The sequence below is a fragment of the Myxozyma melibiosi genome (genome assembly GCF_037950935.1).
Source record: "Myxozyma melibiosi strain Phaff 52-87 chromosome Unknown BZA70scaffold_2, whole genome shotgun sequence".
Classification (NCBI taxonomy): domain Eukaryota; kingdom Fungi; phylum Ascomycota; class Lipomycetes; order Lipomycetales; family Lipomycetaceae; genus Myxozyma; species Myxozyma melibiosi.
The window spans coordinates 11,689-25,268 of record NW_027042916.1 but is presented as its reverse complement, the minus strand read 5'-3'; the positions used below and the strand labels follow the sequence as shown (position 1 = coordinate 25,268).

The 13,580-nt window shown below is 53.9% G+C and overlaps 9 protein-coding genes across 9 annotated transcripts; 4 read left to right on the top strand and 5 right to left on the bottom strand.

Moving 5' to 3' along the window:
* The first annotated feature begins 15 nt into the window (after positions 1–15).
* BZA70DRAFT_274306 (monocarboxylate transporter) lies at positions 16–1,501 on the top strand. The gene has a single exon (XM_064911965.1). The coding sequence runs from the start codon at positions 153–155 to the stop codon at positions 1,449–1,451; it is 1,299 nt and encodes a 432-aa protein (XP_064769507.1). The 5' UTR covers positions 16–152; the 3' UTR covers positions 1,452–1,501.
* Positions 1,502–1,613: 112 nt separating this feature from the next.
* BZA70DRAFT_274305 (uncharacterized protein) lies at positions 1,614–2,698 on the bottom strand. Its single transcript, XM_064911964.1, has one exon. It carries the CDS (start codon positions 2,289–2,291, stop codon positions 1,776–1,778), a length of 516 nt encoding a protein of 171 aa, XP_064769506.1. The 5' UTR covers positions 2,292–2,698; the 3' UTR covers positions 1,614–1,775.
* On the bottom strand, positions 2,370–3,745 carry BZA70DRAFT_298675 (putative 3-hydroxyacyl-CoA dehydrogenase; the record flags this gene model as incomplete). The annotated part of the gene is made up of 2 exons (XM_064914617.1): positions 2,370–2,429; positions 2,852–3,745. The coding sequence occupies 2 exons, from the start codon at positions 3,743–3,745 to the stop codon at positions 2,370–2,372; spliced, it is 954 nt and encodes a 317-aa protein (XP_064769505.1).
* A 316-nt stretch (positions 3,746–4,061) lies between these two features.
* BZA70DRAFT_235790 (D-glycerate 3-kinase) lies at positions 4,062–5,026 on the top strand (the record flags this gene model as incomplete). The annotated part of the gene is made up of 2 exons (XM_064910351.1): positions 4,062–4,202; positions 4,253–5,026. The coding sequence occupies 2 exons, from the start codon at positions 4,062–4,064 to the stop codon at positions 5,024–5,026; spliced, it is 915 nt and encodes a 304-aa protein (XP_064769504.1).
* Positions 5,027–5,056: 30 nt separating this feature from the next.
* On the bottom strand, positions 5,057–6,006 carry BZA70DRAFT_105261 (Glyoxalase/Bleomycin resistance protein/Dihydroxybiphenyl dioxygenase). The gene has a single exon (XM_064909359.1). The coding sequence runs from the start codon at positions 5,732–5,734 to the stop codon at positions 5,087–5,089; it is 648 nt and encodes a 215-aa protein (XP_064769503.1). The 5' UTR covers positions 5,735–6,006; the 3' UTR covers positions 5,057–5,086.
* Positions 5,907–7,824, bottom strand: BZA70DRAFT_105222 (Asx homology domain-containing protein). The gene is made up of 2 exons (XM_064909358.1): positions 6,442–7,824; positions 5,907–6,391 (listed from the first exon to the last, which is right to left on the bottom strand). The coding sequence occupies exons 1-2, from the start codon at positions 7,615–7,617 to the stop codon at positions 6,080–6,082; spliced, it is 1,488 nt and encodes a 495-aa protein (XP_064769502.1). The 5' UTR covers positions 7,618–7,824; the 3' UTR covers positions 5,907–6,079.
* Positions 7,825–8,251: 427 nt separating this feature from the next.
* BZA70DRAFT_287946 (uncharacterized protein) lies at positions 8,252–9,124 on the top strand (the record flags this gene model as incomplete). The annotated part of the gene is made up of 2 exons (XM_064913995.1): positions 8,252–8,749; positions 8,801–9,124. 2 exons carry the CDS (start codon positions 8,252–8,254, stop codon positions 9,122–9,124), a joined length of 822 nt encoding a protein of 273 aa, XP_064769501.1.
* Positions 9,125–9,361: 237 nt separating this feature from the next.
* Positions 9,362–10,533, top strand: BZA70DRAFT_105200 (uncharacterized protein). The gene is made up of 2 exons (XM_064909357.1): positions 9,362–10,135; positions 10,193–10,533. The coding sequence occupies exons 1-2, from the start codon at positions 9,656–9,658 to the stop codon at positions 10,520–10,522; spliced, it is 810 nt and encodes a 269-aa protein (XP_064769500.1). The 5' UTR covers positions 9,362–9,655; the 3' UTR covers positions 10,523–10,533.
* On the bottom strand, positions 10,530–13,573 carry BZA70DRAFT_274295 (uncharacterized protein). Its single transcript, XM_064911963.1, has 3 exons — positions 13,061–13,573; positions 12,940–12,998; positions 10,530–12,874 (listed from the first exon to the last, which is right to left on the bottom strand). Exons 1-3 carry the CDS (start codon positions 13,180–13,182, stop codon positions 10,545–10,547), a joined length of 2,511 nt encoding a protein of 836 aa, XP_064769499.1. The 5' UTR covers positions 13,183–13,573; the 3' UTR covers positions 10,530–10,544.
* Between the last annotated feature and the right edge of the window lie 7 nt (positions 13,574–13,580).

The following is a 13,580-nucleotide window of genomic DNA, read 5'->3' as shown; positions in this document are numbered from 1 at the left end:
CGACGACGATCAACGATGACAAAAACAAGCAAAAGTGAAAGCAAAAGCAAAAAGCTGACAAAAGCTTTGAATAAATAGTAATCCTAAACACACCTCCTCCTCTCTTCTTCACCATATCCTCCTCTTCACAGTATTCTCATCTTACCACCACCATGGCCGACACTGAAAAACCCTCCAACACCACAAACAACACCACCACCACCACACCCTCCCTGCTCCCCCACGAGCGCTACCCCCCCGACGTCGGCCCCAGAGCCTGGCTCTGCGTCGCCGGCTCCTTCTGCGGCATCTTCGTCTCCTTCGGCTACATCAACGTCATCGGCGTCTTCAACGCCTACTACCTCTCCCACCAGCTCTCCTCCTACTCCACCTCCGCCGTCTCCTGGATCTCCTCGACCGAGACCTTCATCCTCATCTTCCCCGGCCTCTTCATCGGCAGACTCTACGACATGTACGGCCCCCGCCTCCTCATCTGCGCCGGCACTGTCCTCCTCCTCCTCGGCGTCTTCACCACCTCCGCCGCCCACTCCTACTACCAAATCATGCTCGCCCAGGGCATCTGCACCTCCATCGGCGCCTCCCTCATCTTCAACCCCTGCGTCGGCGCCCTCTCCGGCTGGTTCAAAGCCAAGCGCGGCCTCGCCCTCGGCATCGCCGTCTCGGGTTCTTCCCTCGGCGGCGTCGTCATGCCCATCATGTTCCAGCGCATCTCCGTCCTCGCCGGCTTCGGCTGGGCCGTCCGCTCCATCGGCTTCATCATGGCCGCCATGGCCCTCGTCGCCTGCTTCACCGTCTCCTCCCGCATCCACCCTTCTCGCTCACTGCCCGCCGCCCACGGCCACATCTCCACCCGCACTGCCTACCTCGCGCCCTTCTCCGAGCTCGAGTTCGTGCTCATGCTCTTCGCCATCTTCTTCCTCTACTGGGGCCTCTTCATCCCCATAGGCTACATCCCCTCGCACGCCATGGCCCACGGCTTCTCCCAAAGCCTAGCCCTCTACCTCGTCGCCGTCATGAACGCCGCCTCCGTCTTCGGCCGTCTGCTCCCGGGCTTCCTCGCAGACAAACTAGGCCGCTTCCCCGTCTTCTTCGTCGCCTGCGCCATCACCGCAATCCTCGTCCTCGCCCTCTGGCTCCCGGCCTCAGGCCACGTCCCCATCATCCTCTTCGCCGTCTTCTTTGGTTTTTCTTCGGGGTCAGCTATATCCCTCATGCCGGCCGTCATCGCTGAAATCTCCCCGATCCGCGAGATCGGCACGAGGTGGGGCATTATCGCTGCGCTGGGATCACTAGGTGCACTGAGTGGGATGCCTATCGCGGGGGCCATTGTCGCGCATAATGGGGGGAAGTATTGGGGTGCTGCGGTGTTTGCGGGCGTTAGTATATTGGCGGGGTGTTTTTTTATCGCTTGTACGTGGGTCGTGTATAGAAGGAGAGTTGCTGAGAAGTAGTTTGTTATAGTAAACTGTAAAATTATAATAAATGTATTTCTATATTTCTATCAAATACTTATAGAAAAAGACAGAATATGTAGAATGGTAAAAACTGGAATTTGGGTCATTTTCAAAAAACACTCGAAATTGAGTATTCTCCCAACTACTCCCAACTCATCTCTCATCTCATCTCATCTCATCTCTCATCAACACATGCATCATGACGGTCGACCCCGCAAAGCTCCCCGTCGAGGTCTTTGAAATAATCCTCTTCTATCTCCCCTTCCCCTCCATCACCCTCCTCCACCGCGTCTCCAAACAATGGCACGCCCGACTTGTTGCCTACCGCGCCCACTGCCCGCAACCCCTCCTCCTCGCCCTCCTCGACTTTACAAACCACCCCGACCTCTCCCCGCGCGCGCTCGCAGAACTCGTCGTCCTCGCCGACGGCAGGCTCGAGAGCCTACGATTTTGCCCCCGCGTCGACATCACCCAGTACGCGACCAACAACGAGATCACGACGATGCTGTTTCGGAAATCGTCCCGCGACTTGCAATTCGACGCATATAAATACGCTGCGGCATATGACCACCACAACAACGAGTTCGCGACCTCCACCGAACCGTTCGCGCCCCCGCCAAAAGAATTACTTGAAAACAACCTCCTCGACCGCATGCTCGCCCGCCTCGACAACATCACCGACCTCGCGCTCTCCGCCGCCTTCGTCCGCACTATCCATCTCAGCCACCAACTCAACTTCCGCACCCGCTTCCCCAACCTCACACGACTGTCCATGCCCATCTCGCTCATGTACAGATTCCTCGCGCTCGTCGATCTCGCGGGGCCGGAGTACAACATCTGGGCGGAGGATAACGACCATGTGCCGGCAATGCTGCGCAATCTAGAGTACCTCGAATTCTCCGTCTCCGACGCCGCCTACCTCGAGCTCACACAGGGCAACCTCGCCCTCGCCCGCCACGAGTCTCCGCTTTGCAACTCAGCGTCTTCATACGTCCCGTTCAAAGCACTCAAGACTCTAAAGATAACCTGGGCAGACGTCTTTCACCACCGATACGGCTACTTCCCCATCACACTCGGCTATCTGGTCGACCTCGTGAGCTGGGCGCCGGAGTTGGATTATCTAGAACTGCGCTGGCTCGAGTTTAAGCTGAGCAGTCGGCTACGGCAGAGACTGTATGCGAAGGAGAGTTTGGATATGTCTAGTTTTGCCCGTATAGAACATCTACGATGCGAGAATTGCCTCAACGCAGAGGCATTTAGTCTCAACCATGAAACCATCTAATGTATTTATCCATAACTTCCTAAACCTCCTCTTTTCCACCCTCGCGGTCAGTCCATCCCATGCCCTATACTCCGTTAGTCTTGAACTGCATAGAATAAATAAATAAGGAACTCACATCACCGAGAACAACCTGGCCCTCGTTCAACGACCGGCTCTGCTCGGCACCCAACCAAAGCGGCTCGGTCTCGTCAAGCTTGCCCTCGATAGCCCACGCGCGCCCGCCCTCGACATAGATAGTCTCTCCCTTGAGCGCCTTTGCGCACGCCATGTCGACAACAACGGCTGCCACATCCTCAGGCTTGTTAGCCGGCAACTTGGCCTCCGCCCACCGGTCGCGGATTCCATCCACCATACCGGTCAGCGTCATCCACGGGCACACGCAGTTGACTCTGATGTGGTTCATGATAGGCGGGTACTTGCGCATGCAGCGCATGAGCCCGAGCACGCCGTGCTTGGTGGTCTGGTACACAAACAGGCCGGGCGACTCCTTGAACCCCGCGACTGAAGAAAACAAAATCATGCTCTTGTCGTCGGTCTCGAGCGAGGTCGCGCCTTGCTTCAAGTACACGGCCGCGATGCGCGCAAAGTAGAGCGTGCCGAGCATGTTCACGTCCACGAGCACCGTCGTCGGCTTCCGCTTCACCGACTCCAGCGTCGTGTCCGGCTCGAACCAGTTGCCGATCTCGGTCAACGCAGCCATGTGCACGGCAACATCGACCTTCCCGAACTTTGTCCGCGCGGTCTCAAACAGCTCGAGGATGTTATCATAAGACGAGACGTCGGTCTTGACGAACGCCACTCTCCCCGCCGCCGTCGGATCGGCCTTGATAAGGCTCTGGATGAAGCTCTCCGCAGCAGCAACCTGCACGTCGCCAAACACGACCTTGCACTCGCGCGCGAGAAAGAGCTTGACGGCCTGCGCGCCGATGCCGTTCGCGCCGCCGGTGAGGACGACGACCTTGCCTTCGAGGGCGCGGTAAGCCTGTGGTTCGACAACGAATCTGCTCATGGTGAAGTTGTATATGAAGATGAAAGAAGAGTCAGAGCTGAGGACACGAGAGTAATTTATCGGGGCATCTCAGCAGTGGCAGATATGGGGAAGCGCGATTATCGATATGTGGGGGCGGGGCCTGTTTACGGTCTTCCCACAAAAGCCGCCCTGTTCTGGCCGCCTATGTGGGGCGCCGCCCTTCACCCGCAGCCGCCACGAGGCCCGCGGTTGCTGACGTTCAACACCCCTGAGGGGCTCGTGTGCGTGCCTTTTATCGCCGCCTTGTTCTGCTCCTCTGTCGGGTATCCGTGAGCGTCCACACATGAGCTTGAGAATGGCAAAACAGATCATCGACGACAAGTGCCCGATATGCATCCCGTTTATCCTCAAGCGGCTGCAGGAGCACACCTCTAAAAGCACCGATCCCTTCTTCATCGGTCTGAATGGAGTCCAGGGCGTGGGGAAGACCACCCTCGTAAGTGCTCTTCTTTGTCTTATACCTCCTTCTCCTCTAACTTGTCATAGGTCACCATGCTAGAGCAAACACTAAAACAACCGCCCTACTCCCTCCCCATCGTCGTGCTCTCGATCGACGACCTCTACCTCACCCACGCAGACCAAGTCGCCCTCGCCAGCTCAGACCCCAAGAACCCCCTCATCCAGCACCGCGGCGTGCCCGGCACCCACGACATGTCTCTTGCCGCCAAAGTGTTTTCCGCACTCAAGTCCGGCACCGAGACAAAGATCCCGCTCTACGACAAGTCCCAGTTCAACGGCCAGGGCGACCGCGCGCCGGAATCGACCTGGGCGACTGTCAATAAACCCGGCGAGCCAAAGATCAAAGTCGTCCTCTTCGAAGGCTGGTGCGTTGGTTTTCGTGCGCTTGCAGATGAGGGCGTTCTCAAGAAGCGAGAGGAGTCTGTAGTTGCGCATGAAGCGGGTACTGGAGACCTGCGCTCGGCGCTGTGGAAGAACAGACCAGAAGATCTCCTGTTCATCAACTCAAAGCTGCGCGAGTACGACGTCATGACCGATCTATTTGACGCCTTCGTGCACGTCGACGCCGAAAAGACAGAGTACGTGTACAACTGGCGTCTTCAACAAGAGGCTGAGCTGCGCGAGCGGAGCGGCAGAGGAATGACGGACGAGCAGGTCGTCGAGTTTGTCGATGGGTATTATCCTGCCTACGAGCTTTATACCGATGGTCTCAGGAGTGGCGTGATCAAGGGTGTCGAGGGCGCTCAGTTGAGAATGACGGTTAAGGAGGATCGGAAGGTGATTAGTTCTACAGTTATATAGTACGATTGTATAGTATAACAATAAACATGTATTCATTCTCTACCTATTGTGTAATCATCTCTACAAATCCTGAGGAACCAGCTCGACAATGTATCCATCTGGATCCTGCAAGAACGCAATCTGCTTGAAAATCTTGTGATAATTCTCGTTAATCACGCCCTCTCCAACCCCCCTCTCGGCCTCCCACTCGCTCAACGGGATCGTGTCCCGGTTCGAGACACCAAGAGGCTTGAACACCGTCGCGCCCATCTTTGTCAGTCGCTCGACCGCAGCCGGCACGTCTGGAACCGTGAATCCCAAATGACTAAATCCAACCCCTCCACGCAGCGGATCATTCCCGGTGTTGATGTACCCCGGCTCCTGCTTCTCGCTTCCGTGCACATGATAGAGCTCGAGCAACCCGAGCGTGTGCTGCATCACCGGCAGCGTATCGAGCGCAAACTTGGTCAGATCCGCGCGATGCTCGTCCGTCTGCGGATAACCCAGGTAGTAGATCGTGAACGGACCGGTGTTCATCGTGAACAGGATCCGCATTCCCATCGCCTCGGTGTAGAACGGCAGCGAGATCTTGGGGTCCCGAATCCGCATCATAAAGTGGTTCAGCCGGTACTTTGTCTCGGGCGCATCTGCTGGCAGCGGCTTCTGCTCGATAAAACCGCCTCCAGCTGGCAAGAACTCTCCTTCGGGGAATGGTGTAACTGCAGACATCTTCTTCAATACTGAGTAGTTGTAAGAAGACCAAATCTCAAGTGACTGCTGTACTGACGATGAAGGGTCGTTATGGAGAGCTGAGGTCAGACGGTGGTTGCGTCAAGATAATATGTGGGGTTGGCTCTATCGGGCGTTTCCCCCTCTTAAGCCCTAACCCGATGTACCATCCCAATCGGGACGTGTAAACATAAACACGCAAATACCCCGCACCCTGCCCCACTTAATCCTTTTCTTTGTTTACTTTTTCTCCCCACAAAGTTCCGCCCCGGCTTTTGGCTGCCGCGTGGTTTTGATGATTTCTCTTGAATCTGACTTCTGTTGAAGCCACTCTATTGAAGGAAGTCACTCTCTCGCCCGCTTCCCCCACCACTGCTCAAACTTATCCTCCTTGTACTTCTCAATCCCTCCCTCATCGATAACCCTCCTCGCCTTCTTAACCTCATTACTGTACCCCTTCATATACCTCCCCTCCCTCAAATCATCCTGTAAATACCGCATAGCGTCCTGCAGCACCATATTACTCTCGAAAAACCCTACTCTTATGCCCTCCTCGCCACTCTCATCGCGCGTCTTGTCTACCGCCGGCAGCAGACTTACTAGCTTTCTCTGCGACTCAAGCGGCAGACTCATGAATGTTGTCTCGTTTATCAGGCACTAACTCGTTAGCAGCAGACCACAGAGTAGAAAACAACAAAATCACTCACAGATAAACTCGGCAGATCAACCAGCGGCGACCGTCTGCTGGTAAGCAAGAAATCAATCGACATCGTCCGCCGATTATCTCCAGCCGTAGAGACCACCGCAGCCGTACGCTTCCTCGAGGCTGTCTTTTTCTGCACAACAGGCGCTCTCTCGCTCTTGTCAGACTCTTCGCCGTCCATAATCTCAGCAGGAGTATCGTGAGGTGCTTCGACATCAGCGGCCGCTAATAACTCCAAGGCTAGCTCCGGTAAACTTTCTGCAGGACCCTCGTCTCCTCGTCTCGGTACCATCCCGCTGTCGCCATCGCCTTCGCCTAGCCGAGAAACCGTACCGGCTGGAAAGAGATCGTCGTACCCGTCTGCGGCAAGCTCCGTCTCGTCCTCATCCTGCAGCACTTGTAATGACATCTCTGCGCCAGGATTGTACCTATCTTCTGCACCTGGCACACCTGGACTCATATCCTCATCAGCAGACTGCTCGTCATCACCCTCGTTGCCTTCGTCGTTATCATCACAAACCTGACCATCACCCCCTTCCGGCATTGACGACGGAATCTCAGCAGCAGCAGCAGTGGCGAGAGGTGACTCTGGCACGTAGTTATTCGACGCAAGTCGCTCATGCACACCCACATCCCCTTCTCTCTCTCTCGCGCGCGGCGGAGTCTGATATACCTGCACCTCCTCATCTTCTGCCACAGGCTGCGTATCCTCTATGTCTCTGTACCGCTGGCTATCCCTTACCTCTCTGTACCGCTGACTATCTTCCTCAGACTCTGGGTCGAAGATGGCTTGCGTAGACGCTAAAGCCTGTGACTCCTGCCTCATAACTCGCCCAGACATGCTCCTTTGCTGACTTTCAACGATAGGCTGCGTAGGCAATAATGCTCTCTCTATCCGCTCATACTCGTCATTCGCATCATGCCCGATCTGTGTAGGGTAGCCAGACCCCCCAGCACTAGCGTCACTATCCGCAATAAGCTGCGTCTCAAGAACTTCCTCACCGCCAGCTGTAATGCGATTCTGTGACGCTTCAGACTGGCTCAGAGATGTTTTTTGTCGTTTGTTGTCATTGCGGAGTGTCTGTGAGTCGTCCATGACGCGCTTGTTAGTCGTGAATGGCGTCAATACATCGTCGTCCTCGTCGCTCGTAAGCAGTACTAGATGCTCTGGTACATTCATATTCAATCGAAGCTATCTTTTGCATCCGTTCAATATATATCAGGATCAGAGACAAGCGGACTTGTAGCAGAATGAATAATTCAGCCTTTATAACAGACAATCAACACTCATCAAATCTTTAGTGAATCGCCAGCCTAATGCTACTCCTTCATTCTCTGTAACAACAACCAGTTCTGTGCTCAAACTTGATGTTCTTCTCTCGAGCAGATCAAATCAAAACAGAAGTACTCTGTGCGCTGACCGCATTATCGTCTTACTAATCGCTTATTAATGGCATATCTACGTTTACTGGTATCGCCTGCAACGCAAAACGAAGAGTACTCCTCCCTCAAAACCAAACAGACTACCAAAATCCCTGTTTTCCATATCAAACGCCAGCTACAGAGCTGATAATCCAGCGTCCCAAACGGGGTGGATGAAGGAAGTATGTGGGGAAGAGTCGAAAGTGTGGTTTAGGGTCGGAAGCTGGGTGACGCAGGGATTCCGGCGGGGTTTCCCCACAAAGTTGAAAACATCCAGCGGCTCTGCGCAGGAGTCGAACCACTTCAACCCCATCTCCACTCTGTTCTCTCCTCTTCTTTTGAACAGACTAGAGAAGAAGAGTTGCCTGCTTTTAATCATACACCAGATCACTATGCCTGTCGCAATTGTCACCGGAGCTGCATCGGGAATCGGCCTCGCCCTCACCAAGCACTTCCTCGAGGCCGGATGGAAGGTCACGATGGCGGACATGAACGTCGAAGCCGGCACCAAGCTCGCCGCCGAACTCGGCCCGTCCGCGTTCTTTAAAAAGGCTGACGTCTCGTCCTGGGACGACCAGGCCGCTCTCTTCCGCGAGACGTTTGAGAAGTTTGGGTCGATCGACTACGTTGCCGCCAACGCCGGAATCGACGACCGTCAGCTTCTCTACGAGGACGTTTATGAGACCGTCGACGGCGTTCAGGTCCCCGTCAAGCCCAACTTGAAGACGATCGAGGTTGACTTGAACGGCCCGATCTACAGCTTGTGGCTCGCTGTCTTCTACTTTAGACGAAACCCGGCTGGAAAGAAGGGCAAGGTCGTCATTACTGCCTCCAACGCTGGCTTATATCCTTTCCCCACCAACCCCCAGTATGCCTCATGCAAGCACGCCGTATGTACACTTCTTTCATTTCTTTACCCAGCTGTATATTGACACAGACAGATCGTCGGCCTTGTTCGCTCCGTCGCTCCCATCTTCATCAAGGAAAACATCACAGTAAACTGCATCTGCCCCGCGTTCGTCGAGACCAACCTCGCGCCCAAGGACCTCCTCCGCCGCATGCCTCGCGAGCACGTCACCCCAATGTCGACCGTCCTCCGTGCGTTCCAGAGCTTTGCTGACGACGACGCGCTCACGGGCCAGGCTGCAGAGTGCTCGCTTGGCGACATCTTCTACAGACCTGTCTTGCCTTACCCGAATGAGAGTGAGAGATGGATGTTTGAGGAGAGCCACAAGATCTGGGAGGCGGGATATAACCAGAGCTAGGCTGTTGATCTATGTTGATGTTACTATCATGCTGCATTATGACAATATAAAATATAACAGTAGATTAAGATGATAATTTCCCGTTTAGTTTCATATTCGTAATATAGCATACGTCTCAGGAACCGACGATGACGGATCTATGCGCAAACCCTACACAAATCCCAGGAGCTGTTCCGCTGATAAGATTCCCCGCATTCAATATAATTACTATCCTATTCCGCTGCTCTAATGCGGAATCTCGAGCCTATTCTATCTTAACAATTCTTAAAATAATATCTAAGTAAATATTCAACGGAAATGTAGAGAAATTCTCTTTATATTGCTGTTCGCTCCGGGGCGCTTGGCTGGCGGAGTAAGGATCCAGAGCGGAACTGATCAGGATCGGGCGGCGCGTACCCCACATTTCAACTCCACCAACTGGCATATTCACATCTTGCATCTTGAACAAATACATATACCTCCCACTCTCTTCTATAAATCTCTCAACTCAACTCAACTCAACTCAACCTCAAAATAAACAGAGTAATCGCAATGCCCGTGGCTATCGTAACCGGCGCCTCCTCAGGAATAGGCCTCGCTCTCAGCATCCACCTCATCGAAAAATCATGGACCGTCGTCCTCGCTGATCTCGCCCCGCCACCCGTCTCCGCCCTCACACTCTCACCAGGAAAATCAGAATTCTTCAAAACAGACGTCACGTCCTGGGACAACGTCGCCGCGCTATTCAAGCACACCTTCAACACCTACTCGCGTCTCGATTTCGTCGCTGCAAACGCCGGGATCGACGATCGCGACGACGTCGTCGCTGAATCGGCCGCCGAAGAGCCTGAACCGCTTAATTTCAAAACTATCGATGTCGATCTATACGGGTCTCTTAATACGTACTGGTGCTCGCTGCATTATATGAGACGAAATCCGGATGGAAGACATGGCAAGATTGTCTTTACTGCTTCCTCGGCTGGCTTATACGCCTTTCCTTCCAACCCAGAGTACTGCGCTGCCAAACACGGTGTAAGACTCCTGCTATATCAAAGCTCTTTCGATCATTATTTACTAACTTCTCTCTAGCTCATGGGGTTCACGAGATCAGTGGCTCAACCCCTAGAAAAAGACAAGATCACTGTGAACGCAATCTGCCCCGCGCTCGTCAAAACCGGTCTCGCCCCCGCTGAACTTCTCCGCCAGATCCCTCAAGAACAGATGACTCCGATGTCGACAATCATGCGGGCTTATGACATCTTCCTTGACGACGAAGACTACAAGGTCACCGGCCAGACCGTGGAGTGCTCTTTGGGTGATCTGTTTTACAGACAGCAGCCTGATTTTGCCAGCACCAGCCAGAAAGTTATGTTTGGCAACGAAGTTAACGTTTGGATGGACAGCTACGAACGAACTTGATGTGATACTGTAATTTGTATTATTACTGTGAAAATCCTACACTAGCAGCTGAATCAAACCCTTGGAAAGATTGTGCCAGGCTCTCCAGAATGTCCGTAAACACCATCCGGTTAAAGTCATCCTCCCTATCGATCCCCGTCAGCATCGGCCCTGATCCTGCGTCTACCTCTCGCATCATAGAACTGTAGTCGTCTATAGTACTCGTACTTGGATCAGTATAATACGAACCAAGAGCAGCCTGCTGTAGTTCTCTAAACGCCGGGATATCAGACACACTAGGAATCTGGGCCAACAAGTCCGGCGGGGTCAGCCCGCTATCCCAGTGGTCAAGCGATAGCAATGACGGATCCGAGAAATCCAGCGCCGACGACTCTTGCTCTTCCATTGATTCCTGCTGCATAGGCGCCGACATTGACGCGCTCAGTAACTCTGCCATCGGCTGCTGCTGCTGCTGCTGCTGCTGTCCGCTCAGATACCTCCGAACCTGTCTCCACAGCTCTTTCAAGGCACTCACATATCTCTTTGCCATATCACTCTGTGTACTCAACCGCATCTCGACATCGCACAGCTTTCGAGCACGATCGAGGATGTCCTTGCGCCGTTCGGTCTTTGGATTATGGGCAAGATACACAAACATGACTGTGATTGAGCAAAACACGACGTAGGAGGTATACCAATTCGACCCCGAGAGCGAGCTAAAGTCGCCCATGTCTGCAACCTCCAGGGCCGCGTCCAAGCACTTTTCCTGCTGTGCCCGTTTGCGCGATGATGCTTTTAGTTGATATGGCCGCTGCTGATTCTGTCTCGCCGCCATATTCACGGGTTCAAAGAGATTGAGCGATGGCCGATAGATTAGTATGAGCGCATGGGCATGAACGACATGTATGACATCAATCTGCCGAGCATACGGCAGCTTTAATCCATTACTTGACGACAGCGCGTTCAGTCTCAAGAAACTAGGGAGCTCTTCTTCCCAATTCACCACCTCAGCCGCCAAGTTGTCAATAAGCTGCTCTTGCTCTTCACTCGAGCGGTCGACGTTGGGGTTGAAGTATAATTTTCTCAACGCAGTCCGAATTATCTTTGATATTTTTGCGTGCGCGATAGGCGAGTGTAATAAACTAGGCCCCGACTTTATATCGCCGTAATCCATTGTGCTCAGCATATCTGCCGCCGCATTCCCGTCAGAGTCCGAGACCCGTTTGAGCAGTGAATAACGCGCCACAGCCGGGAGGTCGACCGTGATGTCTTCCTCTGCCCAGGTCAGCGACTTGCCCAGCATGGTGCACATGTATGTCTCTAGAGTATACGCAGCCCAGAAGCATCGCTTGCGTAGCTCAAGCCCTAGCAGGTCCCATCTCCGTGGTCGATCGGTTCCATAGGCCGGATCGCGACGGTTGAGATCAAGATTGGATGCTATATTCTTAACCCTCACAAGCATGTTCCACGCAGCCTTTACACGTGAAGTGGTCAGCAAGTAGAGACACATGTTAAACTGAGCCTGTAGCTTGATGAGCATGTCTGGTGGGCCGGGGTCGAGCCGCAGCTCGCTTTGGGCAATGAGGAAAAACTGTCTTGAGCGGTAGCTCATCAGGGCGCGTTGATCGGGCGCGTTGAGCCGACTGCCGACGGGGAAAAGACAACCCATTGCAAAGATTGAAAACATGACGGCCGAGATTGTGTGATCGTTGAGCAGGCGGTTGCGTACGTTTTCCTCTGTCGCGGTTCGTTTCGGGATCGTGCTGTGGCTGGTCTCGTCGAGGTCGAAGGGGGAAGGGTCGGCGTAGAAGCCGCATTCGATCCATTCGTAAACTAGCGGACGGTGGAGGATTCGGTAGCTCGGACTCGCGTTGTCAAAGTACCACATCGTGAGATGGTATGCTAGCTTTTTTGATGGAAGCGCCAAGAATTTGCTGTCTATTTCCCCCAGATGAGAATCGTTGAACCAGAACGTGCTGCTGTTTGCACCCGCGCTGCCGGAATTATTTTTCCCAGGATGGTCGACCGGAATATTTGACTGCATTGTGCCATGGAAGAGTAATTTCCGTATCTCCGCTTTTTCACGAGCAACTTCTAGCGGGTCAACGGGACCTCCTTCGATCGGCGCGGACAGCAGTCTAGAGGACTCGCTTAGATACTCATCCCCTGCGCTCGACTTTGGTGTTTCAGACGCAGCACTGGAGTCTTGCAAGGACTTGTCAATCCTGCTGATGTCGTCGTTGCTTCTGGCTTTGTGATCGACTGTGGTTGTATGATGCCGAGTCGGTGACGAGATGGGGTCAGTCTGGACGGCGGAGGATTTCATTGGCATGACATAGGTGCCGCGAGTATACTTCAGGTCGTAGGTACATTCTGGGCGGACGTGTTAGCGGATCAGAGTGGATCAGAAGGCGGAACGGAGATTGAGAGCAACATACTCGAGTTGAACTTTGTGCATCGCGCGCAAGGAAGGGTTCCGTCGCAGCGGCTCTTTCGACTGGAGATGATTATTGTCAGAGAGGTAGAGAAGGTGATTGTAGAGAGAAGAGTTACACTCACGTTTTACAGATGTCGCACGCCCTTGTGGAGTTTTTCCTCTGCCTCTTGCGCGCACTGGCGGCGGAGGAGGAGTCGGGGGAGGCCGACGCGGGACTGGACTGCCGCTTGCTGGACTGCGACATCACGAGACGGAAGGAGTAGAGGGGGAGGAGGCTGATACATGACACTGCTGCTCAGCGCACCACTGACGAAGAGCAACGAATTGCTCATCGCCTGTATGACGCCAGCACCGCGTGAGCTCAGAGCGCAGGTCAGAGCGCGGAAATACCCCGCTTTTCCGCTACAGTGCGCAAGAGTGGGGTCTTAGTCAGCTGCGCGGAAGCTATGACATAACGAGTGTTTACTGCGGCGCATGCTACCCCGCATAGTGCAAGTGGGCGGCCCAAAGAGGAATGAAGTAAGCAGAGGGATGGCCTGACAGCAGCGGTGTTGCAGCGGTGCTGCAGCGAAAGATAGAAATTGATTTAAGGCATCCGAGCAGACGAATTATGCACTCGAACCCGCAGGAACAACACTGAGC

Excerpts from the sequence above, each read along its gene's own strand:
- BZA70DRAFT_274306 (XM_064911965.1), top strand. The coding sequence starts at position 153 with ATGGCCGACACTGAAAAACCCTCCAACACCACAAACAACACCACCACC.
- BZA70DRAFT_274305 (XM_064911964.1), bottom strand. The coding sequence starts at position 2,291 with ATGTTGTACTCCGGCCCCGCGAGATCGACGAGCGCGAGGAATCTGTAC.
- BZA70DRAFT_105261 (XM_064909359.1), bottom strand. The coding sequence starts at position 5,734 with ATGTCTGCAGTTACACCATTCCCCGAAGGAGAGTTCTTGCCAGCTGGA.
- BZA70DRAFT_105222 (XM_064909358.1), bottom strand. The coding sequence starts at position 7,617 with ATGAATGTACCAGAGCATCTAGTACTGCTTACGAGCGACGAGGACGAC. Across the intron at positions 6,392-6,441 it reads TTGATCTGCCGAGTTTATCT|TGCCTGATAAACGAGACAAC; the intron begins GTGAGTGATTTT and ends CTAACGAGTTAG.
- BZA70DRAFT_105200 (XM_064909357.1), top strand. The coding sequence starts at position 9,656 with ATGCCCGTGGCTATCGTAACCGGCGCCTCCTCAGGAATAGGCCTCGCT. Across the intron at positions 10,136-10,192 it reads ACTGCGCTGCCAAACACGGT|CTCATGGGGTTCACGAGATC; the intron begins GTAAGACTCCTG and ends ACTTCTCTCTAG.
- BZA70DRAFT_274295 (XM_064911963.1), bottom strand. The coding sequence starts at position 13,182 with ATGTCGCAGTCCAGCAAGCGGCAGTCCAGTCCCGCGTCGGCCTCCCCC. Across the intron at positions 12,999-13,060 it reads GCGTGCGACATCTGTAAAAC|TCGAAAGAGCCGCTGCGACG; the intron begins GTGAGTGTAACT and ends AATCATCTCCAG. Across the intron at positions 12,875-12,939 it reads ATGCACAAAGTTCAACTCGA|AATGTACCTACGACCTGAAG; the intron begins GTATGTTGCTCT and ends ACGTCCGCCCAG.